This window comes from Mytilus edulis, chromosome 5 (genome assembly GCF_963676685.1).
Source record: "Mytilus edulis chromosome 5, xbMytEdul2.2, whole genome shotgun sequence".
NCBI classification, from domain to species: Eukaryota; Metazoa; Mollusca; class Bivalvia; order Mytilida; family Mytilidae; genus Mytilus; species Mytilus edulis.
The window spans coordinates 95,461,899-95,486,732 of record NC_092348.1 but is presented as its reverse complement, the minus strand read 5'-3'; the positions used below and the strand labels follow the sequence as shown (position 1 = coordinate 95,486,732).

General features: G+C 31.2%; 2 protein-coding genes across 2 annotated transcripts in view; both read right to left on the bottom strand.

The window, feature by feature from the left end:
• LOC139524886 (probable Na(+)/H(+) antiporter nhx-9) overlaps positions 1-654 on the bottom strand; it is a 32,497-nt gene extending 31,843 nt beyond the window's left edge. The window contains exon 1 of the mRNA XM_071320023.1: positions 144-654. Within this exon, the coding sequence (XP_071176124.1) occupies positions 144-351 (208 nt within the window). The 5' untranslated portion in view covers positions 352-654. The remainder of the gene's footprint in view (positions 1-143) is intronic.
• Positions 655-7,585: 6,931 nt separating this feature from the next.
• On the bottom strand, positions 7,586-24,335 carry LOC139525325 (CBY1-interacting BAR domain-containing protein 1-like). The gene is made up of 12 exons (XM_071320530.1): positions 24,207-24,335; positions 23,702-23,734; positions 22,283-22,315; positions 18,731-18,846; positions 17,276-17,400; positions 15,982-16,050; positions 15,362-15,463; positions 11,675-11,680; positions 10,973-11,077; positions 10,430-10,543; positions 9,940-10,137; positions 7,586-7,907 (listed from the first exon to the last, which is right to left on the bottom strand). The coding sequence occupies exons 1-12, from the start codon at positions 24,236-24,238 to the stop codon at positions 7,812-7,814; spliced, it is 1,029 nt and encodes a 342-aa protein (XP_071176631.1). The 5' UTR covers positions 24,239-24,335; the 3' UTR covers positions 7,586-7,811.
• Positions 24,336-24,834: the final 499 nt, after the last annotated feature.

Below are 24,834 nucleotides of genomic sequence, written 5' to 3'. Positions count from 1 at the left end.
GTTCAAAACCAGCAGCCCATCTATGAACTTAAACTTAAAAAAAAGGAAAATGGGTACAGAATTCTAAAAGGGATAAGTTTACATCTGATATCCAAAAGACTTTGTGATCAATAACTGGGGGAGTGGTTAGTAACGTGGCTTACCTATTTTGGCTAAAGCAACAATTAATATCCACAGACATATCACATATGGTAGCTCTACTCTTTCAAAATCAAATGATAAAATCTTATATCGTTCTGTTTCGTTGTGAGATTCCTCGTGTGCTTCGGCTGATCCTACTTGAGCCCATGACAGCAGTATGAGGAACAAAGCGTGGATTATGTGTTTTTGGAAACAATATTTTGTCGCCATTTCTCAATGTATTTGTATGAAAAGCTAAAAGATTTAAAGTTTTATGTTCAATCTTCAAATGGTACATGTCGAATCCATTAGGTCCAGTATAGTTTGTTGATTATTTCGTGAATGAAATGTGTTCATTCTTTGTGTCTGTGAAGCCGATAACGATGACCCAACAAAGGTCATTGGCTGACGTCAAACACATTCGGAAGCACTAATGTGGGACTTCTCTTCCTTGTTCTTAGCGCCTATAGCACTTTCACTTTCGTTTTGATTTTAACTTTTTAGAACGTATAAAAGAAAATGTTTATTTACATGTTTATCAAAAACATACGTATTAACCTGTTTATTTAAAGATTGGTCAACAACACGGAAAACATAACAACCTTGACACTAGACAAACTGATTTTGAAAAAAAGTAAATTGCATATAAATCTGTATTGGAATTTACACCAATAAAATTCCTTGATTTGATTTGATTGATTTTATAAATCCTTGATAAAAATCTATCTAACTGTTATAAATAAATTCTTGATAAAATTTGGAGACAACTATTCATTAGAGAACAGATGATGAGGAACTATAAATCATCAGGAGGCCTTCGCAATGTGAAAACCAACATTTCACATCATGCTATAAAATGCTCCAGCATAACAAAAGTGACAAAATTCAATAGAAAAATCTAAAAAGCTGGAGCTATTTTTAAAACATAATAAATGCAATACAAATTTGACAGAAAGCAACCAATAACAAGCACTGATTTAAAGGCTCCTTTTTAATTACTTGGTACAGACACATGAAACAGGTTTAAGAGGGTTCACCAGTAAAACACAAGATGAGAACAAACTTGAAACATCATCAAATCAACATGATGCACAAAAGACAACAGAAAAACATGCAGTACTGATCTTGGTGTACTCACATTTGCTGACAGCTATTTCAAAGCAAATTTCAACTACTTTATAAACCATTATTTTCTAGACTTTTGCTCCAAAAATTGTTACATTCTACCTTTTAGTCATATATAGATGAAAAAAAGGAGAAGTCAAACAGGTTGTTCTGGATTACCAGATTTGTAATAACATAAGAAACATGATGGGTGCCAAATGTGGAGCAGGATCTGCTTACCCTTCCAGAGCACCTGAGATCACCACCAGTTTTTGGTGGGGTTCCTGTTGCTAAGTCTTTAGTTTTCTATTTCGGTCTTCTGTACTATTATTTGTCTGTTTGTCTTTTGATTTTTAGCCATGACGTTGTCAGTTTATTTTCAATCTATGAGTTTGACTGTCCCTCTGGTATCTTTCATCCCTCTTTTGTTCCAATCTGGGAATCAATTTCTGTAATACATATTTTATTTCGAAAAAAGAACAAATCAAAGAATGTTATTTTGCCAGACAGAATTAAATGGAAATCATAATTTTACCTTACATCGTTCAACTTTTTGAATTTAGAATTTTGAAAATTGAAATGTCAATAAACCAGTTCATGTCCTATGATAGATATTTCAAGAAGAACAATACTAATTTTAAAGTATTCTTAGGAAATTAATGCCAAAATCAGCAAGATTGTTCAATGGTACATTTTAATAATCGTATCAAAATAAAATAATGTGTTTTAGGAAACAAATGCCCACGCTCAAGATTTTGTTTTTTCTTGTTAAAAAGGGAAATTACTTCTAAAAACAGTTATTGACTCACTCAACAAATTCAAACACTAAATGCAAATTTTGGTTCTGAGCAGTGTGTATATAATAACAATCTCTAACACCTTTCCTTGTTTGTGACGTTATGCAGAGTCACCATCCATCATTAGACTTTTATATGTAGTAAGCAACCACTCTACAATTCAAGAGCACTTCGTTTACCTGTTCTTTTTAGTAGGATCCATTTTTCTAAACCTTTAGTTTTAAATGTATTTGAACTGTTGCTTGTCATTTCATGCTTTTTTGCCTTCAGTATTGTCTGAACTTTTATTTATGAATTTTTTCTGCCACTTTGACCTTTTTGATAAACTTTATTCATGACCTTCATGGAATGGCTGAAATTCAGGGTCATAACTCATTCTATGGTTCCATGCAACAATTGTCCAGACCATAATAAAAGATTAAAGCAAGATACCATCTACATTTATGTAATGAAATGACAATTAACTTTAGGATGAGAAACTGGTTCAAGGTCATTGGTAATAATTATTTAAATTTGAATTCAAGCAAGCAACATAAAATTATAATCTGGACACAACATGGATGGATGGGTCAGGCAACATTCCTTAATAGATGTTTTGCATCAATTTTCACAGGAGTGTTGGGATATCATAAAGAAACATGGACTTTTCTTACACCCTTGCAAACAATGTTTGGAAAAATACAAATGTAAATTTCTGTTACCTTGACCTTGACCTACCAATTACTCCAGACAGAATTATATGAAAACAAGAATGTGTTCCAAGTACACAGATGCCCCACTCGCACGATAATTTTCTATGTTCCGTTGACCGTGAAATTGGAGTCAGAACCCTTATTTGGCATTAAAATTAGTAAGATCATTTCAAGTTGATTGGACTTCTACTTCATCAAAAACAACCTTGATCAAAAACTTTAACCTGAAACAGGACAGACGAACGAATGAACATACCGAGGAAGGGACGCACAGACCAGAAAACATAATGCCCCTCTACTATTGTAGGTGGGGCATAAAAAAGAAGACATTCTAGACTAGACATTACTTTATTCTATTTTGTTCTTTGATTTGCACTACTGTAAAAGCACCTGAGCTAATCATGCAGTTAGTCTTTGGTCAATAATATTACAACTAGTACATCAAGTATAACAATCTGATTGCTTTTTAAAGGGTTAGTACTCAATTCAATGTTTTGTCTCAAAGTTTTCTAAAGTAACCATATTCAGAAAAAAATGAAAATATTTAAATGTAATAAGAGATCATAAATTTATTCCCCCTCATCTTTTGTATTGATAAGCAAATACCAAATCCACATCTATTTTCTAAAATTTCTAAATTTTCTGATAATATTGAACTAAGATGCTCATAAGTTGATTTTTTTTTTAAATTATCTCCACTTTTTTTTTTTTATTTCACAAAATTATCAAATCTGGATATGGTTTTCACTATGAGAAATATTTGTGACTGCTAACATACTTGTTCAATCTGCCCGCATGTATTATGTGCAACATGTAAAATATAAAATACAAACTGCTTACATATATATTTATAAATGTGAAAGTATAAAATATTAAAAAAGAAAAAGAAAAAGCATTTAGTATTCTTTATAGTGAGGTATAATCAAATTAATCTGACAATTGTATAAATTATATAGTAAAGGCATAATCAAAATAATTTTGAGTCTGTTGAATTAGTAAATAATTGGAAATCTGCAACTCAAGATATAAAAATTTCTTCGTTTTGGATAAATTTTTCACATTTAAAAGGAAATAAACCAACAGTCACTCTCATATAAAAGCAAATATATAAATTAGTATGGCTTAATCGTAAAATCAATTATAGTATAATATTTTAATAATTCATCCTGTACAGAAAGTCTTATATAATTTATATGAATTGAAATTTTAATCTTTAATAATGCCCTATTTCAGAAGGTCCAAAAACATTAAAATTATCCAAAAACTCAAAATTAAGTGATTTGGCCTTTGCATTTTTAAGTTCCCGTACAAGCTGTCCCTTGATATATAAAGCAGATTATCACAGAAGCTTCTACCCAGAGAAGTATGTTATACTTTGAGACAGGTTAGTCATATATAAATCACAGAGGAATATAATAATCACAGACTACAGTAAAACAAATCATAAAATATAAAATTTTAATAAATAGTATATTAACAAATTAAACAATATCACAATCTTTATTTACGAAATAAAATATTCAAAATTGAGGCAAGTTTCATCATGTATAGTCAATGACCTGATATATTTTTTTTAACATAATTTATTTTACTTAAATGACATGGATTCAAAATTAATCCTTATAAGAAGTTTGTACAGACAATACTCAGGCATCGCTGCCAAACAAAAATACAATGTTTATAAAAGGATTATAAATATCTGTCTAAACTAGACAAAAACTATGGCAAATACTATAGAACAACCTTTTTCTGTCATAATTTTTTAAAGCTTAGAAAAAAAAGTAAGTTAGAATCTATAACCAATAAAATAAACCCTATCCTTTTTACTTGAGATTCTATATATGCCCTGATTTGTTTGTTCCTTGTATTCAAAATGACAAGTGATTTCATAACTGTCATGTAGAAATGATTGATTGGTAAATAGATCCTATAGGAAGAACTAAATTTAATAAGTGATACCTTATAATCTTCCAAAAAGAAAAAGAAAAAAAATCTAAAGTTTTCAAGAAAATCCAGCTTGGATTTTATGTCATCAACAATAATTTACAACAGTTCTAACAATCATTGAGATGATAACAAAAATAAAAACAACAGCATTTTAATTTTGACATTTCTTCTTCGTCTTATTCCTTACATTATTAGCCTGGAAGTTAGATATGGACATCTCCTTAACATATTATTTACATAATTAATTACCATTATCATAGGCCATTAACAGTTCATACATTTATATGTTGTTTATCCAAATAATTGTAATAAATACCATAAATATTTACAACTTAATATATTCATAATTAATATTAACAATGTTTTGATTGGTTACAAATACCAAATTATTTACCTTCTAGTGTAGTACATGTGACATTATCTTTTGACATTTTATATGTTCTATTATTCTTTTTACGATCAGACATTAATAACAAAACAACAGTCAAAATTATTTATATGATATCTAAGCTAGCCATGGATGGTGTTGAGCGGGCAATTATCAACTATACCTGGGACTAATATATCTATTGGTCCCAGTAAAAACTGACAATTCCTTTATTTCATCACTTTTATGTTTTTGGCAATCTTGTGTATAAAATTTTTTATCTTTTAAATCATTATGGAATGTAATCAATGGATTATGTTGTGCTTCTCCTTATGAAGAATAATTTTATGAAACTTGCATAATGATATACTTTTTTGTATTATTTAAAATTTTTACAAAACATTTACAAACACTATAGTTTTTTCTGAGATGTTGTAACTGAAATATTGTTGTCCAAAGTGTAAACAGCAGAAAATATCAATGTAAAAATATTTTCATTTTGTTGTACATAGAAAAACATTATAACGCATCAATGTAAAAATATCGGAAATTGATGAGACTGTCATTAAAGTGAGAGGGTTAGCGCTATAGAACCAGGTTTAATCCACCATTTTCTACATTTGAAAATGCCTGTACCAAGTCAGGAATATGACAGTTTTTGTCCATTCGTTTTTGATGCGTTTTGTTATTTGATTTTGCCATGTGATTATGGACTTTCCCAATTGATCTTCCTCTAAGTTCAGTATTTTTGTGATTTTACTTTTTCCTAACAAACAATCATTTTCTTTTAATTTTTTTCATCTGGTCAAATCAAGAAAAAATTATATCACATGTTTATAAACAATCATTTCTTATCTTATATTTTTTCTATTAGTATTATATATATTAACATGACCTTTAAAATTCTGTAAATATACAAACTATGTCATGATTTTGAAAATGTCAAGCCCTATAAAAGGAGAATTGAAAATAGACGGAGTTAACTGAGACTAAAATAAAATCTAGGTGATAATTAAAAATGTGAGGCTGAGCACGTTTTCAGTCATGGTTATGTCAGAAACAATGAACTCATAACCTCCCATTCATATAAAGTTCAGGAGCCAAAAACTTTAAACAATAAAAAAGATACAGAACAAAAAAAATATAATGAAGTCATGACTTATTCAATAATTTACAACAAAACATGTTATTTTTCTGATCTAAATCTGAGTTTGATATGTAAATGGATTGAGTAGTACTGTGCTTCTTATTAAAGTCTTACGTTTTAACGAACACACACAAATTTGAAACTTTTTATGTATAAATGAGATTCATAATTCCATAGATATTTCTCCACTTGATCAGAGATTTCTATTCATTTCAAAGTGGAAATCTATACAAAATGCATCAAAATGTTTTCTCCTAACGGAGAAAGTTTAATTTCACATATTCATTCAGTAATTTAAATAAACAAATATATCACTGAAATATATCGGTGCAAAGAACAAAAATCTGTATGTAAGTGGTAGTATAAATCAACTTTCAATTTGGCATGTTCAATAGACCACTTTCGAGTTCATCCGTCACCGGAAAAAACTCGTCAATTATACGCCCTTTTATCACCGTCATTTGTGCGTTTTGGGGCGTCGTCACTTCCCTTCCAATGTTGAGCGAGTGGTTGGAAAACTATAATTCTATATTATACGAATTATTCGGCAATTTGAATTCTCAAAATTGACAATCAACACTGCTGTCATTAGGGAATTGTCAGTAAGTACCTACAGAGCAACCATTATTTCTAGTTTATCCTGCACAAAGACGATCACTAAGACGCTTGATGAACGTAAATAGTGCAGGGATACAGGCGACCCCCTCTATCTGGTAAATGACGTCATAAAGGCGTGCATAATTGACGAGTTTTTGCCGGTGACGGATGAACTTGAAAGTGGTCTATTGTTGGTACATCGTCTACATGGAAGACACAAGTGTGTTTCTTCTTAACTATTGTGATTTTTCATAGATATAAAACCGAAGAGATAATCTGTCATGGAAATCTTGCACTTGTGTTTTTCATCCATCAGTTGAGAATGCACAAATTCACATTCACAATATCAGTGATCATTGACAAAGCAAACATTTACCATTTATAAATTGTCATCTTGGCTTTTTAGACTCAAGAATTTAAATTGTGAAAACATTTATCCACATTATCAAATACCTTAACTTTTAACAAAATTTGTGATTTAAATTTTTCAATTGCAGAATACTATTTCACACAGTGAAAATATATGATCCCTTTTCCAGCTATAGACGAAAAAAAATATTGCAGCTACGAAAATGTAATTCAACTCTCTCAAAAAAGAACTTGTATGGTACATTGGTATGAGATAGTCTTTTCCCAACTTTAGGACTACAAAAAAATGATACATTTTTCTTCAAAATAATACCAAAACTGCAATCAATTCATCCTTGAAAAACTAAACCATGATTTAACCAAAACAGCCTAATGTCATAAATGATTTTTCACAATTACAAGCAACACATGGATCATGTTTCAGTATCCATATTTCATTTACACTTATTTCCTAGTTTTGGAATTCCTTATTCAGTGGTCAAAACTAAATTAAGTAGGTGGACACCATTTTATCTCCAAATTAAACTGGCTAAATGCATGATATATTCACAACATCAATAGTTATTTCTGTGGTATGATTTAACATGCATTTAAATTAACTGTGACTGGTATCCTAACTGATTCCATCCTTATATCTTCTATACTGCTACTACATAAGCTAAATGTTTAAATCATCTCATCCCTGTCCTCCTGGGTACACTGTAATCGTCATCATCATCGTCCTCAAATAACTCGTCATCATCGTCATCCTCACCGTACATCATAGACTAAAACAAAAATCTTATAGAATTACATAATGTTAAAAATATTATATTTAAACTCAATTCTGTTCAGTTTTGTAAATGATAAAAAGATGCTAGTTTGTTATTTAAGACCATAAGTTGTCTGTATGTCTTTTGCTGTTTCCTGTCTGTAAGCCTTTAGTTTACCCACACATGTCCTTTTATTGGTATACATGTATAAGACTTTTATTAATGTTGTAGCTAAATAATCTGCTGACATTGCTGTTTTGTTTTAATCCCATGCTTAAGATGCTGAAGCTTCTTACATGTTTTCTAGTAAAAGGTCATAAAAGCTTTTGAATGCTATAAATTTTAGTTGTTTAATGCTTGCAAAATTTCTCTTATACAAATTATGAAATAAGCAGATTTTCCTCTAAAATCAAAGCTTTTACTCATTTGTATGGCAGCAAAAAAAACCTGAAACTTACAATGTATCTGCTCTTAAATTTTTTTAGGGATATACTTATTCAACACTAATTTGTGATGTAACTTTGATTAGAAACCACCAAAAATTACAGGACCTCAATTCCAAGATTAATGGTTCATAATTCTGCATGCAAGTTTAATGTTTAAAATGAACTTAAAATTTATGACTTATTGGTGTTTCTTTTTCTGCATATGAAGACAATAACAATCAAAACCAAAGAGTAAACAAAGACTCATAAAACCAAAAGACATTTACATCAACAGTTATAAATAATAAATAAGAAACAACATGAACTCCACTTAAATCCGGGAGTAAAATCATGTGCACCGGAAGGGTAAGCATTTCCTGCACCGTATATGGCACCCCTCGTGTTATTTCTTTGTTCAGTTCGGTAATGATGGAAGGTTATTATGACCGAGGAAGAATATCAGATATGATTTCTGACACACTTTTGGCCAATCAGCTCATGATGGCGACTGTAAAATTTCTTGAGTGATGACCGTAATTTGATTGATTCATAGCCCTGACTTAGCAACTTTTGAGAAAGCAGTATTCCTAGTTCAACAAAATCAACGTATTTTTAGCTAGCTCTAGAGTAACGTATCAATTTAGACACATATAATCTATATGCTGGTGCCGCTTGGATGTTGCTACACAGAAATGGAAAGTTGACAATAGGAAAATTAAAATCATTGCGTTTGTCATAAATTTGGGTATTAAACCTACCATCAGTAGTTATTTCAAAAAAAATGTCTGAATATGAAGCAGATTTATCTGTGTCGGTAGTATCTTTAATTTCAAGTTCATTTGGATATATTAAATGTAAGTGATCACTGAATCTATTATTATTAAGAGACAGTACATCATCAATATACAGAAAGGTGAAATTAAAAGACTGGGCTAATTTCTTTTCTCCTTTCTTTACAAGCCCTTCATAGGAATACAAAGGCAAATCTGCAAGTAGAGGCCTCCAAATTCAACAAATATGTTGTCAATTAAAAAGTCTAGCATGGCAGTGATATCCTCTTCGGTGTATTTTTTGCTTGACTCTGTATGATTTTTCACAAAGTAAGCTGAATTCATGCTCAAAACTAGATATTTAAAACATCTAGTGCCCTTTTTATTAAAGAAACATAAGCTGACAAGTTCTTTCAGTCGAGTTTTAAGGTTAGTACTTGAAATAGTGGTATAAAGAGTTGAAAATCAAAGGTTTTAATGTTGGTACAATGTTTTAATGATTGAGATTGTAAATTCACCAATAACTCTTTTGAATTTTCAGCTTCCACATCTGATTAACACCACTTCTTGAAAATGAATTGATACAAAAGTATTTCATTTTATGATGGTTGCAAATTGAGTTTTTTTGCAAATTGATATTAATATACACAAAAGCCCCAACATAATTAACGTCCCACAACAACAAAATGATGTTCATTATGAGCCAAATATTTCAAGACTGTAGTAAAAAGTTTAAGGACCACTCAATTCTCTTTCTTAACTTCACAAACAAATAACTTTCTTCTTTATCAGAAATAGATATTTATAGTTTCTTTTTTGTTTCTTCGATTATAAACTTTCCCTATATCTTACCGTGTTACTTATCCTAACTCTCCGTGCATCTGACGCTGATGCTGTCGCTGTTGATGTGTCTCCATATGTGTATGTGTACGAGGATCCTGTTCCTAATGTGTCACTCCCCCCTGTACTAGAACCTCCTGTGAATCCTCCTAAAGTCTGACCAAAGTCTGCATGCATTCCTTTAGATGATTGTAATTTTCGCTTGAATTCCTGAAAAATAAGTTATAGAATACTATAGGCCAGTATAGGGCCAGCTGAAGTCTGACTCCAGTTGTGGGATTTTCATGCTGTTGTGAAGACCCATTGGTGGCCTTTAGGTGTGCTTTTGCTCTTTGGTCCGGTAGTTGTCTCTTTTACACATTCCCCACTTATTTTCTCTATTTTATCAGACTTTAATCTAGATATGGCTTCCCTTTAAATGGACCTTATCATAACCTGTTAACAAATTATTGATGCCTCCCCAATAATCACAAGCCTTAGATGTTACGAGTTTAAGAATTACCTGTAAATCTCTATCTTCATCTATCATCACAATATTTTCAAAACATCTGGCATAGTATTCTAAAGCTCTGGCATGAAATATCATTTCTATGTTGATAAAATCTGCTAAAGAATTCTGTAATAGAAATTGAAGAATTCCGAAGCTTTAACACATAAGTTTTCTATGGACCAATTACAAAAAGGGTTTAAGTTCAAACAAACACTGATGTCTGTCTGTAAATAAAGTCTTAACTAATCAGAACTTTCAAAACAGTGTCCTACCATAATGCAACATTTTATAATTGGTTCATTAAGTAAATTATGAGGCTTTAATTATTCATCCGGCAAAAAAAGGCTACATTGAAACCATTAGCAACAGTGGCATCAAATCATTAAGTAAAATTGTAAACCGATTTTATCCAGATCAACTCCCAGTCCATATTTTTTAGAAATTCAAAAATAATTTCGTTTTTTAGAAATTCTAAAATAATTTCATTTTTTAGAAATTCTTAAAAACTTAATTTTGTTATATCCTGGGCTTTCCTGGCTTCTTTATATTATTTACCTTTAAATCACCTAGTCTTTGTTTCTCAAATACCACCATTTGTTCTTCTAATGCTTTTCCTCCCATTTCAGAATCAGTATTGGCTTTCTTCACTTCTGTTTCTGCCTGTTATAACAACATTGATATTTAAAACTTAAGAGAAAAGTTTTATTCAAATACTGTAAACCAACTAATTTTTGTGACTGATTCATTTTTGTGTATGGAATAAAATTAGAATATAAAGTACAACTTGGATCTTTCCTTTTTTAACTTCATTAATTAAATTTGAAAATCATGAAATCAAATCATTGTGAAGTTGGCTGGAAAGGGCTAAGAAAAATATAAGTATCTGTAAAAAAAAGTTTGTTTAACGTAGTTCATAGACAATAGACTATATGATCACATGGCAGATTTCCTTATATTAATAAATTCCAATGACTAAAGTAAAGAGAAGGAAAATTAATATCAATACATTTGTACCACAGAAGCACATATGCTTCTATAAAACAATTATAATATGAAAACTGTATTGTTTCCACTTCTCCTGTAAATGCCAAGAAATTGAGCTGTCTTACAGGACAGAAGGGAGATAACTCTTGTCAAAACTTTTTCAAATTAATGGCTGATTGTGCAACACCACAGTAAATGCATGTCAGACATAAATCAATGGCACCTCTGTGGTGTCAGTGCTGTAATTCTCAGATTCTTTCTTCAGTCACTTACCCTTTGCTGTAAATAAGTTAAGGATTAATATGTAAAATAATGTATAGCAGTTTAAAATAGTCAAATGGAATTTAATTTTTACTTTTTCTGTTTCACTTTCTATAAATGATCATAAAACATATATGTGTTACAGTGTACTTTCTCAATAACATTGATTCAGAATATTTTGTTACTTTTTATAAGGGACATACTATTTTCTATTTTTACGTTTCTTGAGCAGTGTGAGAAAACTATTTCTTGTCAGTAGTAATATATCTGTTCTCAGCAAATGATTGGTCAAAACTTAATTATGAAGTTAAATTTTCTTGATTTCTTTTGGATTTCCTATTGTGATGTCCTGAAGCTAGAGGCTCTGTAGAGCCTGTGTCGCTCACCTTGGTCTTTGTGCATATTAAACAAAGGACACAGATGGATTTATGACAAAATTGTGTTTTGGTGATGGTGATGTGTTTGAAGTTCTTACTTTACTGAACTTTTTGCTACTTACAATTATCTCTATCTATAATGAGCTTGGCCCATTAGTAACAGAAGAAAATATTTTGTAAAAATTTACAAAAATTTACAAAATTTATGAAAATTGTTAAAAATTGACTATAAAGGGCAATCTCCCTTAAGGGGTCAACTGACAATTTTGGTCATGTTAACCTATTTGTAGATCTTACTTTGCTGAACATTATTGATTTTTACAGTTTATCTCTATTTATAAAAATATTCAAGATAATAACCAAAAACCGTAAAATTTCCTTAAAAATTACCAATTCAGGGGCAGCAATCCAACAACCAGTTGTCTGATTCGTCTGAAATTTTCAGGGCAGATAGATCTTGACTTGATTAACAATTTAACCCAGTCAGATTTGCTCTAAATGCTTTGGTTTCAGAGTTATAAGCATTTTACCCCTATGTTCTATTTTTAGTCATGGAGGCCATCTTGGTTGGTTGGCTGGGTCACCCCACACATTTTTAGCTCACCTGGCCCAAAGGGCCAAGTGAGCTTTTCTCATCACTTGGCGTCCAGCGTCTGTCGTCGTCCGTCGTCGTCGTTAGCTTTTACAAAAATCTTCTCCTCTGAAATACTGGGCCATATTGAACCAAACTTGGCCACAATCATCATTGGGGTATCTAGTTTGAAAAATGTGTGGTGTGACCCGGTCAACCAACCAAGATGGCCGCCACGGCTAAAAATAGAACATAGGGGTAAAATGCAGTTTTTGGCTTATAACTCAAAAACCAAAACATTTAGAGGAAATCTGATTGGGGTAAAATGTTTATCTGGTCAAGATCTATCTGCCCTGAAATTTTCAGATGAATCGGTCAACCCGTTGTTGGGTTGCTGCCCCTGAATTGGTAATTTTGAGGAAATTTTGCTGTTTTTGGTTATCTTGAATATTATTATAGATAGAGATAAACTGTGAACAGCAATAATGTTCATCAAAGTAAGATTTACAAATAAGTCAACATGACCAAAATGGTCAGTTGACCCCTTTAGGAGTTATTGCCCTTTATAGTAAATTTTTAACCATTTTTCGTAAATCTTAGTTATCTTTTACAAAAATCTTCTTCTCTGAAACTAATTGGCCAAATTAATTCAAACTTGGCCACAATCATCTTTGGGGTATCTTGTTTGAAAAATTTGTCTGATGATCTGGCCATCCAACCAAGATGGCCACCACGGCTAAAAATTGAACAGGGGTAAAATGAAGATATTGGCTTATAACTCTGAAACCAAATCATTTAGAGCAAATCTGACAAGGAGTTAAATTGTTAATCAAGTCAATATATATCTGCCCTGAAATATTCAAATGAATTGGACAACCGGTTGTTGGGTTGCTGCCCTCCAATTGGTAATTTTTAAAGAAATTTTGCCGTTTTTGGTTATTATCTTGAATACTATGATAGATAGCGATAAACTGTAAACAGCGATAATGTTCAGCAAAGTAAGATCTACAATAAGTCAACATGACCTAAATGGTCAATTGACCCCTTAAGGAGTTATTGCCCTTTATAGTCAATTCTTAACAATTTTCATTAATTTGGTAAATTTATGTAAATTTTTACCAAATATTTTTCTCTGTTACTAATGGGCAAAGTTCATTATAGATATAATTGTAAGAAGCAAGAAAGTTCAGTAAAGTAAGAACTTCAAACACATCACCATCACCAAAATATAATTTTGTCATGAATCCATTTGTGTCCTTTGTTTAATATGCACATAGACCAAGGTGAGCGACACAGGCTCTTTAGAGCCTCTAGTTTAAACTATATACTTCAATGATGATTGTGGCCAAGTTTGGTTAAATTTGGCTCAGTAGTTTCAGAGAAGATTTTTGTAAAAGATTACAAAAAATTACGAAAAACTGGTAAAAAATGACTACAAAGGGCAATAACTCCTAAATGGGTCAACTGACCATTTTGTTCATGCAAACTTATTTGTAGATCTTACTTTGCTGAACATTATTGCTGTTTACAGTTTATCTATATCTGTAATAATATTCAAGATAATAACCAAAAAAAGCAAAATTTCCTTAAAATTACCAATTCAGGGGCAGCAATCCAACAACTGGTTGTCTGATTCATCTGAAAATTTCAGGGCAGATAGATCTTGACTTGATTAAGAATATAAACCCATGTCAGATTTGCTCTAAATGATTTGGTTTCAGAGTTATCAGCAAAAATCTACATTTTACCCCCTATGTTCTATTTTTAGCCATGGTTGCCATTTTGGTTGGTTGGCCGGGTCACCCCACACATTTTTTAAATTAGATACCCCAATGATAATTGTGGTTAAGTTTTATTTGATTTGGCCCAGTAGTTTCAGAGGAGAAGATTTTTGTAAAAGTTAAGGACCACGGACAACGACCGTTAAGTGATGAGAAAAGCTCACTTGGCCCTTTTGGCCAGGTGAGCTAAAAAGGTGACCATGCATGATGACATCATATGTAATAAAGGACACTACTTTCTAGTTTCTACAAATCTTTGAAAAGCAACAATTAAAATCATTAGAGAAACAGATTCCACCACTATAACTGGTGTATGTTTACAATATTTCTCCAATCTCAACAGTTAAATTTTAAATATTTGAAAAGCTAGGCAAGCCTCGCCCTCTAAATATTAAAATTTAACTGTCATAAGTGGAGAAATATTGTAACACACCTGTTACAGGGATAAAATCCCTTACAAAAGGAAACAAGAACTTGTTATATAGAGATTTTATGTGTTGCTGTTTCATTGCTGTGTATCCCATATCTTCTTTGTTATAAATGGTTCCAAAATAATTATTTATATCTATTCATATATAAAAAGAAGATGTGGTATGATTGCCAAGGAGACAACTCTCCACAAGAGACAAATGACACAGAATTTTATCAACAATAGGTCACTACGGCCTTAAACAATGAGTAAAGTGGATTATGCATTGTCAACTGATCTAAAAACTGTACTCCTTACTGCTGTAAATTCAGAAATTATTGATTGCATTTATTATTGTGATATTGTCATTTAAGATTAAAATTTGATTTAATTTTTGTGATATTGAGAAAAATCCTGTTTAATTCATAGAAAAAATTTCAAAATGCGAGTTTTAATTATTGCGATTATAACCCTGTCACATTTTTCTAAATAATAAAAACATTACAATAATATCTGAATTTACAGTATTCTGTTTCATCATAAATATATATAAAAGGATACAATTTGATGTTGATCTCCCGGACTTTTAGTTCTGACTTTATCTAATTGTTGTAATGTCTTCTGTTCTTTCTTTATATTTCCTAATTCTGTGCTTATATCTTTCTGCAATATAAAATGTTCCTCTAATTATCTAAGGCAATGGGACAAAGCAGTCTTTTTACAATGTCAAGCATGTTGTCAAAACTTTGCTGACATTTTCTGCAATAAGATTATTTTCCAGTTTTTCACCCATGATTGAATAATGATACTGCAAGTTTTAAATAATGCCTTAATTTGAAGTCATGGGGTATGATTTTGGTAAGGCTGTTTCTCATTTGAAGATATTTATTCCAAGTTCTAAAAACACGGCTATTTAAGAAGTTTTACATTAAATTCATGCACATGAGAATAAAATGTTCCAGCAATATGAAAATTGAAAATATGAATATTGATAGCTGGTAGACTAAAGCCTTGTAAATTCAATGACGGCCAAAATGTTGCCTAATCCTAACCTCCACTTTTGTTTTTTAATTTCACTTGACCAGCAATCATCAGTAATTCACTAAAGAAACATTGTTTATATGTGAATCTGGTGCAGTAAAAAATAGAACTTTCAAATGGTATTAATTTATTAGACTTACTTTCTTTTTCTTACATATATCACCATAACCACTCATTGGATGAACCACTTTTGCTTCTAGTCTTTTAATCTACAAAAAAATCATGTTGGTTATTACTCACTTTGGAATTAAATAAAATCAGTCTAAAAGTAAGTTAAACTGTATCTGCTCATTTTCTTTTTCGTTTGACTTCATGAAATCGAAAATCATCCTTTCAAACATGTCTAATAGGTCTGTTGCAAAATTTCTAAATTTTTTATTTGAATCGAAATAATTTAACCATCCATGCTCTATGGAAATTTAATCAAAGTATATTCTTGCTTTCTTGTTTTTGTATGACTTGTAGACGGATGGCTGAAATGACAGATATGTACACAGACAAATGGACAGACCCACATGACTTGTAGACGGATGGCTGAAATGACAGATACGTACACAGACAGATGAACAGACCCACATGACTTGTAGACGGATGGCTGAAATGACCGATACGTACACAGACAGATGGACAGACCCACATGACTTGTAGACGGATGGCTGAAATGACCGATACGTACACAGACAGATGGATAGACCCACATGACTTGTAGATGGATGGCTGAAATGACAGATACGTACAGACAGATGGACAGACCCACAAGACTTGTAGACGGATGGCTGAAATGACAGATACGTACACAGACAGATGGACAGACCCACATGACTTGTAGACGGATGGCTGAAATGACAGATACGTACACAGACAGATGGACAGACCCACATGACTTGTAGACGGATGGCTGAAATGACAGATACGTACACAGACAGATGGACAGACCCACAGTCGGAATAACATAAGGCATTCAATCTATGACTGATGTATAAATATATTGTTGGTACTAAATTTATTAAGTAACTCAATTTAAATCCTATGTTTCATTGATTCAAGTTCTACTATAGTTTAATGTGTATATAAAACAGTTTAATACATTGAATGATATAATAACAAATTGCCTATACTAGTATAACAGATACCTCTGCCTCGCAATAGTAAATTGATATGATTACAAACTTCCTATACTAGTATAACACATACCTCTGCCTCACAATAGTCCTGTATAGCTGACATATTTTGAGTACATACCTCTGCCTCACGATAGTCCTGTATAGCTGACAAATTTTGAGTACATACCTCTGCCTCACGATAGTCCTGTATAGCTGACATATTTTGAGCACATACCTCTGCCTCACGATAGTCCTGTATAGCTGACAAATTTTGAGTACATACCTCTGCCTCACGATAGTCCTGTATAGCTGACATATTTTGAGCACATACCTCTGCCTCACGATAGTCCTGTATAGCTGACATATTTTGAGCACATAGACTGAGTCCTGCTTTGGTACAATGGCTGATATTTTCCGAATTAGCATATTCCTGTAACTGTTTGGCAAGAAGATCACCTGAAAAATAAATAATTCCTATTAACTTAAAAAAAATATTTTTGATTTCATATGAAGAAAATGTAATCAGTGCTAGTTGTGAAGAACAGCAATAAATATTCCTCTATTCATTGAAAACAGACAAAAACAAGAATGTGTCCATAGTACACAGATGCCCCATCCGCACAATCAGTTTCTATGTTCAGTGGAAAAAACTCTAATTTGGCATTAAAATTAGAAAGATCATTTCATAGGGAACATGTGTACTAAGTTTCAAGTTGATTTGACTTCAATTTCATCAGAAACTACCTTGACCAAAAACTTAAACCTAAGACGGGACAGATGTACGAACAGACGAACAAACAGACCCACAGACCAGAAAACATAATGTCCATTAATTGGGCATAAAAACCATAAAAACATGGCTGCCAGAGTCAATCTTTCATTTTTATTTGATGGATAATTTTCATTTAAGCGATCTACTGTTTCTTTATCAATTTATGGTACATACAATTTTTTTTAAACTTTTAAATTAATAAACATAAAAAGGATGAAGAGTGATATAACCTTTGTCTCTCTGTCTAGCAGCTTTAAGTATTATAGAACCTTACCTTTGTCTCTCTGTCTAGCAGCTTTACGTGTCATAGAACCTTACCTTTGTCTCTCTGTCTAGCAGCTTTACGTGTCATAGAACCTTACCTTTGTCTCTCTGTCTAGCAGCTTTACGTGTCATAGAACCTTACCTTTGTCTCTCTGTCTAGCAGCTTTACATGTTATAGAACCTTACCTTTGTCTCTCTGTCTAGCTGCTTTACGTGTTATAGAACCTTACCTTTGTCTCTCTGTCTAGCAGCTTTACGTGTTATAGAACCTTACCTTTGTCTCTCTGTCTAGCAGCTTTACGTGTCATAGAACCTTACCTTTGTCTCTCTGTCTAGCAGCTTTACATGTTATAGAACCTTACCTTTGTCTCTCTGTCTAGCTGCTTTACGTGTTATAGAACCTTACCTTTGTCTCTCTGTCTAGCAGCTTTACGTGTCATAGAACCTTACCTTTGTCTCTCTGTCTAGCAGCTTTACGTGTTATAGAACCTTACCTTTGTCTCTCTGTCTAGCTGCTTTACGTGTTATAGAACCTTACCTTTGTCTAGCAGCTTTACGTGTTATAGAACCTTACCTTTGTCTCTCTGTCTAGCTGCTTTACGTGTTATAGAACCTTACCTTTGTCTCTCTGTCTAGCAGCTTTACGTGTCATAGAACCTTACCTTTGTCTCTCTGTCTAGCAGCTTTACGTGTCATGGAACCTTACCTTTGTCTCTCTGTCTAGCAGCTTTACGTGTCATAGAACCTTACCTTTGTCTCTCTGTCTAGCAGCTTTACGTGTTATAGAACCAAGTGTTTCACACAGATTTCCATAATTTTTCTCTACAAGAGCTACACGGCTTTGACAGAATTTGGCTTGGCTCTCACTGAAAAAAATAATAAAATCTAATTAACAACAGATACATTTGTAACAGTTGAAAAAAAATATAAAAATTCTGCATATAATTTTTACAAATGAAGCTTTATAAGATTTCAAATTTACTCACTTGCAATAATTGGGCTTATTGGCTTCAGTAGATAAGGTTTTGTAAAGATAACCAATTTATACTTACATGGTAAAAAGTGTTGCCATTAGTGGACTTTTAAGTAAGATGAGTTAACATAAATCACTCCAACGTGAAACCAGCTACTATTCATAACTTTACAATATGCAGTGATCCATATAAATTTCTAGGTGTGAAATACCATTTGGACAATGCTGTATGGTATATTGAATTTGCAAAATTATATTCCTTAAATCGTCTTTTTTCTAATGTTCAAATCAAATGGCATAAGAACTATTTGGGCAATGCTTGTATTGTATCAAATATACAGAACATTCCTTTAATTAGCAATTTTGTGCTAAAATCAAATGGATATCTTCCCTTGTAATAAGTCACTCTTAAATTTAATGAAATACATTAAAAAAAAAAAACATTCATAATGTTACAATAGAATATAAATAATGTACAATATAGGACAACATTTAACTGGTATAAAAATATATAATGTATTCTGTGCAATCTATTTTATCTACTGTAGGTGTATCTGTAGAACTTGGCTGATGGTAATTTCTACTCAAGAAGTTGAAGTAATTACAATAAGAGCCTATATAAACCTGAGACCAATAAAAAATATATGATAAAATATGACAAAATTAGAAGAAAAAAAAGATAAATTTATGGCTGTTTTAAACAAAATATATTACCTATTGCTCACAGTATTTGAGAAACAGTCCTAACCCAGAAAACTTAACTTTGATCAATGAACCATACAAATGAGGTCAAGGTAAGATTAAATCTGCCAGTTGGACTTGTACATGTACATCTTAAAATTAATCTATAGATTGTATATCAAAAATTGTACAGCTTATAGTAACTAAAAAAAACTGACATAAAAATTACTTAATGCTGAACCATGAAACGAGGTCAAGGGCAAGTGAAGCTTGCAATGACTACATTGTGTATAACCTTATGAAGTTATCTCATTAATAAAAAAAAGTGGAAAAAGAACATGATAAAAGCAGTCAATTAACCACATAAATGAGGTCAAAGACAGATGGACACTCCAAATACATGTGCATTCAAGATCTGAAGTATACAGCTGCCATAGTCTTCTTTCTCCTAAATACAGAAGCTTTATACCAATAGTTAACACAGCTTCCCCAGGATAAGCATCATAGACAGTATGTCTCACATTCTTTGGAGGCGAGAGTAAAAACATAAAGAAAACTCTTTGGAGGTAAAAAGAGTAATATGGGATCCTTTCAACAATGAAATAAGTGGATGTATGTAAGCATTAGTGTACACTTAAAAGTAAGATAGCACAGTCTGATTACCAAGGCTTTCACATTATGTTTTTGAAGAAGCATGAGCAGTGATGCCTCAAGACATCCTTTGCATTGAAAAGGTTCAGAAGGGATGAAGCATTGAAGTTACAGAGAACAAGGTTGTTTGAATGCAGTCTTTTGCCATCAATGAAGTCATGCTTGAAATGTTTATAGTCAGGTGTATTCATTATAGAACCATAGTGTTCATAATCAGTTTTATTCTAGATTTTTTTCTTATAAAAATTCTTAATGATCAATATATATCTCTAATATTTGAATTTTTGAAACATTTGTGTGGATGGTAATAGCATCGTGGTACTTGTATAAGCATATACATTATTTTATATCATATCTTTTACTTCCTATAGATATCCTATGCAAAAAAAATTTTAAAAAACATTCTACACAGCATTATTTCTTGAAAAAGTTACATAATTACACAATTATTTTAATCATAAAATAATAGACATTTCTGTGTAACATCTAAAGATATACAACATCATACAAATGATCACTTTAAGAGCATATGAGACAGTTACAGGGGAGGTAATGACGTTGCTAATGTAAAATGTTATTTTCGCGACGTCAAACTGTGACATATTGGGAAAAGATGCATTTTTTACTGATTTTTATCAATCAAACTGATTTAATTTGAAAACGAGTGCATGGACCCCTATTTTTTAAAACAACATTTTGTTTCATTTTGTAGGGAGATTACATGTATGTGGACCAAATTTTATAAAACTGTAAATAGTGCAATTTTTTTATTTTGATAAATGTACAGCAAAAAAATGATGTTTTTTTCTCAATTCATGACCATTTGATAAATTAATATGAGTTATTTCTGAATAAAAAAAAGCATAAATTTTTAGGATACTTATAAAAAACAAAAATTACAAATTATTTAACAAAAAACAATTTGTGTTTATCTTTTAAAACAAAAAGTTATGTCTTTCTTTCAAAAGAAAAAATACAGCCACAAATCCGAGTTTTGAGCAAATATACAAAAGTTCTACCTCATTTAACTCAAAAAGTAGCACATGAAGGTATATTTTTTATTACATATTTGATTTAATCTGGTAAAAAATAGCCTATATGGAAATTTTCATCAAACTGTAAATACAGGATCAAAACTGTATCGTATGCCCTTAACTTGTGAATTTTAAAACTGTACATGTATTAAGCATTCTTCTAGTGACTAATTTACCCAGAGCAATTTCTGTATTAAAATCAAACATATTTTAAATCAGCACTTGATCAAATGAAGAAAAGAATTAACGGCTTGCAAGAAAACTGCTAAACATCCATAATGGCAGTTGTTTACAGCATATTTTTTCCAATCATATATATCAGACATCATTTATAAAAATTAAATAATTACCCTAATTTGGCATATAGTCACATCATAATGAACATGTTTATTAAGTTCCAAGATGACGTTACCACAACTTCAAGGTAATAAACCTTCACCTGATAAGGCAAAATTACAGGTACCTACCAAGAATGCTTAATGTCCCTACTTAATCTTAGATGAATATTAGTTTTGGACAGGATACAGAAATATGAGAATCAGTTCTCTCTGTACATACTGTAATTATTTATTTTTGTTCCCAGATATACCCAAGGTATTAATAAAAAATAATATATATATATACAATGTATATATATGAGTAATACACTTATTTCTAACTTTTTATCTGTTTAACACAAAATTAAGATTAGCTCTAATTGATATAGGACAAAAAGTAGGTAAGGTACAAACAAACATGGGGGATTAAGTATGTAGACAATATATACATGCGAGTCAATGACTAACTAAAAGATCATTACTTCATAAGCTATTTTCAAATGCCATGTCTAATTTTTTTTTGTGGGTAAAATTTTTAAAAGAATGCATTATTTTCTTTACAATGTAAAATTCTTAAGGTAAACTAATGATCTTTCAGTTCGCCATGTTATTAAGCACCAACAACACCATATTGTGTGAAACTTACGATTCTTTAATAAATGTCGATGACAATGAACTGCTGTCAATGTAAATGAATTATGATAATGGAATGATATTCAATTATGTTGTATATGTACCTAAAACATCTTCAAACCTTCCTTAATATTTTCTATTATGGTCCATTATGATAATCATTATCATTCTCATCCTGTTTTTATTTATTGGCAATACTTTTCTATTTTTGGCTAGTAGTAGAGAATAGAACTGCATTCAATTTGAAAACGAATAAATTTAATATACAGAGCGAAAAAGAAACCAATGGGGATTGAACAATGAAGAGTTACATTTGATAAAATGGTGTGGTTCAATACTTCTGATGATCACTTTAACTTCTTCGAAACTATTTAACAAACAAAAAATCGTTTTAGAATCTAGTACCATTGTTCCGTTTTTTATTTAATATACAAACTTGTACATTATATTAGTTTCAAAATCATTCATTAATCTTAAAAACAAAAAAAAACCAATGACACAATAATTTATTAAAAGACTTTAGATGGATTAGAAGCTTTAAGCTAAGCAGTATCTTTAGGGGTCATATTTGTCCATCTATTGTGATTACTTCTATCAAATACATATTGCATAATGTCAAACTTTAATGTATAAATTTAATAGTGGATATAGTATGATTACCAATGAGAATTTTTTTTTAATAGAAACCAACGCATGAGAATATACATGTAAGCAACTAAAAGTTATTGTAGGCCTTCAAAAGGTCGCAACTACCATACCATATAGTAAGCTATAAAAATAGGCGAAACATGTAGACCCAATAAACAGATACTTTGCGGTAAAAACATGAGTGTTGTTGTCTTTATTGTCGACACATATAGTAAGCTATTAAATGCACTTGAAAGTTTTGCTTTCAACTGTTCATGCTCTTTCCAGTGCCTTTATTTGGTTGAATAAACATTCTTATTCTGAGTTGAATCATGCACTAGTTTTATTTCAGAATTGTCATATATACATGTGTCATACTCTTTGTATTTTGTGTATTCACTAATATTCTAAAAATTATACAAAAACCACCTGCATGTAATCCATACAAATGTGCAACAAACTACTTTCCCTAAATATATATATCTTTTTGTTTCTCTTTCAGAAGTTTTTGCATGTCTTATACTCATTGCTTAACCTTTTGAAATATTTGCAAACTAAAAGATGTAACAAAATGAAATTAAGACCAACTATTTCTTAATTGTTTTCTAATGGCAAAATGCCTTAAGTATTTTTTATATATATTCTAAATTCCTATATTTTTCTTGTAAGCATGGTTTTGTGTAGATTTAATGTTCATTTTCAATATCTGAATTTAATTCATGTATTAGTGATCATGTATTAACTGCTGAAAGTGAAGTGATATTTTGATTATACAATGTATGAAACCATTTGAACTGAAGCTCACATATTTCTTGATGCATTGAGTGGTAACTTTTCTCTGGAAAATATACATAAAAATCCATAAAATTCAAATAATACATGTATATAAAAAAAAAAACTTTTTTTTAAATATTGGGTTAATTGATCATTTATTACTGATTTTTAGCACCAGAGTATATCATTGAGTGTAAAGACAGTCATTTTTTTTAATTCCTTCTGATAAACCTAAGGGAGATAACTAATGGCCATTCAAACACAAATAGTTCTACAGTACAGAACAACTATCTCTATTGCCTTATCATCATGCTATTGTGTGGGATTTTTCATTCATAATTTTAACTTTATCATCAATTACATTAAACGTGTTATATTATATATGCATTTAGATAAAACACAATGTCAACTTAAGTTGATGTTTACACACTGCAAGTCTGTGCAAAACACGTCTATAAATCATTCAAGCTCAGACGCAAATACGGCAACAATAAACTAAATGAATTCGCCAAATATCTAATAAAATGTTTCCATACTTTCCCCTTGGCATACTTCCTCCTTGGCTCATCTTTTGACGATTTGTACCAGCATTCAAAAATAAAATTGTGGAATGTTGCTACTGCAAACAAATGGCGAAGACACAATTCTCCTCCTTCACAGGAGAGCGAAGAGTTACCTCCCCTCGTAAAATATATGAGGGTCTGTAAGCGGAGTATATATTTCTTTTTTCTTCAACTATTTAGGCTATTTTTCTATAATATTTAAACAAAAAAATTCTTTATTCTATACAAATGCAATACATTATAACTATTCTTTCTTTATGTACCCGTTAGCATCTATTCTTTATATCTAAGGGGAAGGGAGGGAGGCCGGGGTGCACTTTAATACTTAATTGATAGGGGTGCCGCTGGGTTCTTTTACCCCACGGTACCCTTTTCATATATTTTATATTTTATAAATGTATACCTATTCTTATATTGCGTAGGTAAAAATGTAACCTTTTCCCATATTGTCAGTTTGGTTTCATGATTGACAAATAAAAATTGTTGTTGTTGTTGTGGTGTGTAAAAGTTATGTACCAAAGCAATAGAAAAAGTGTCAAAAGAAAAAAAAATGGTTGATGAGAACACAAAGAAAGATGACAGAAGAATAAGTTATGGGAAA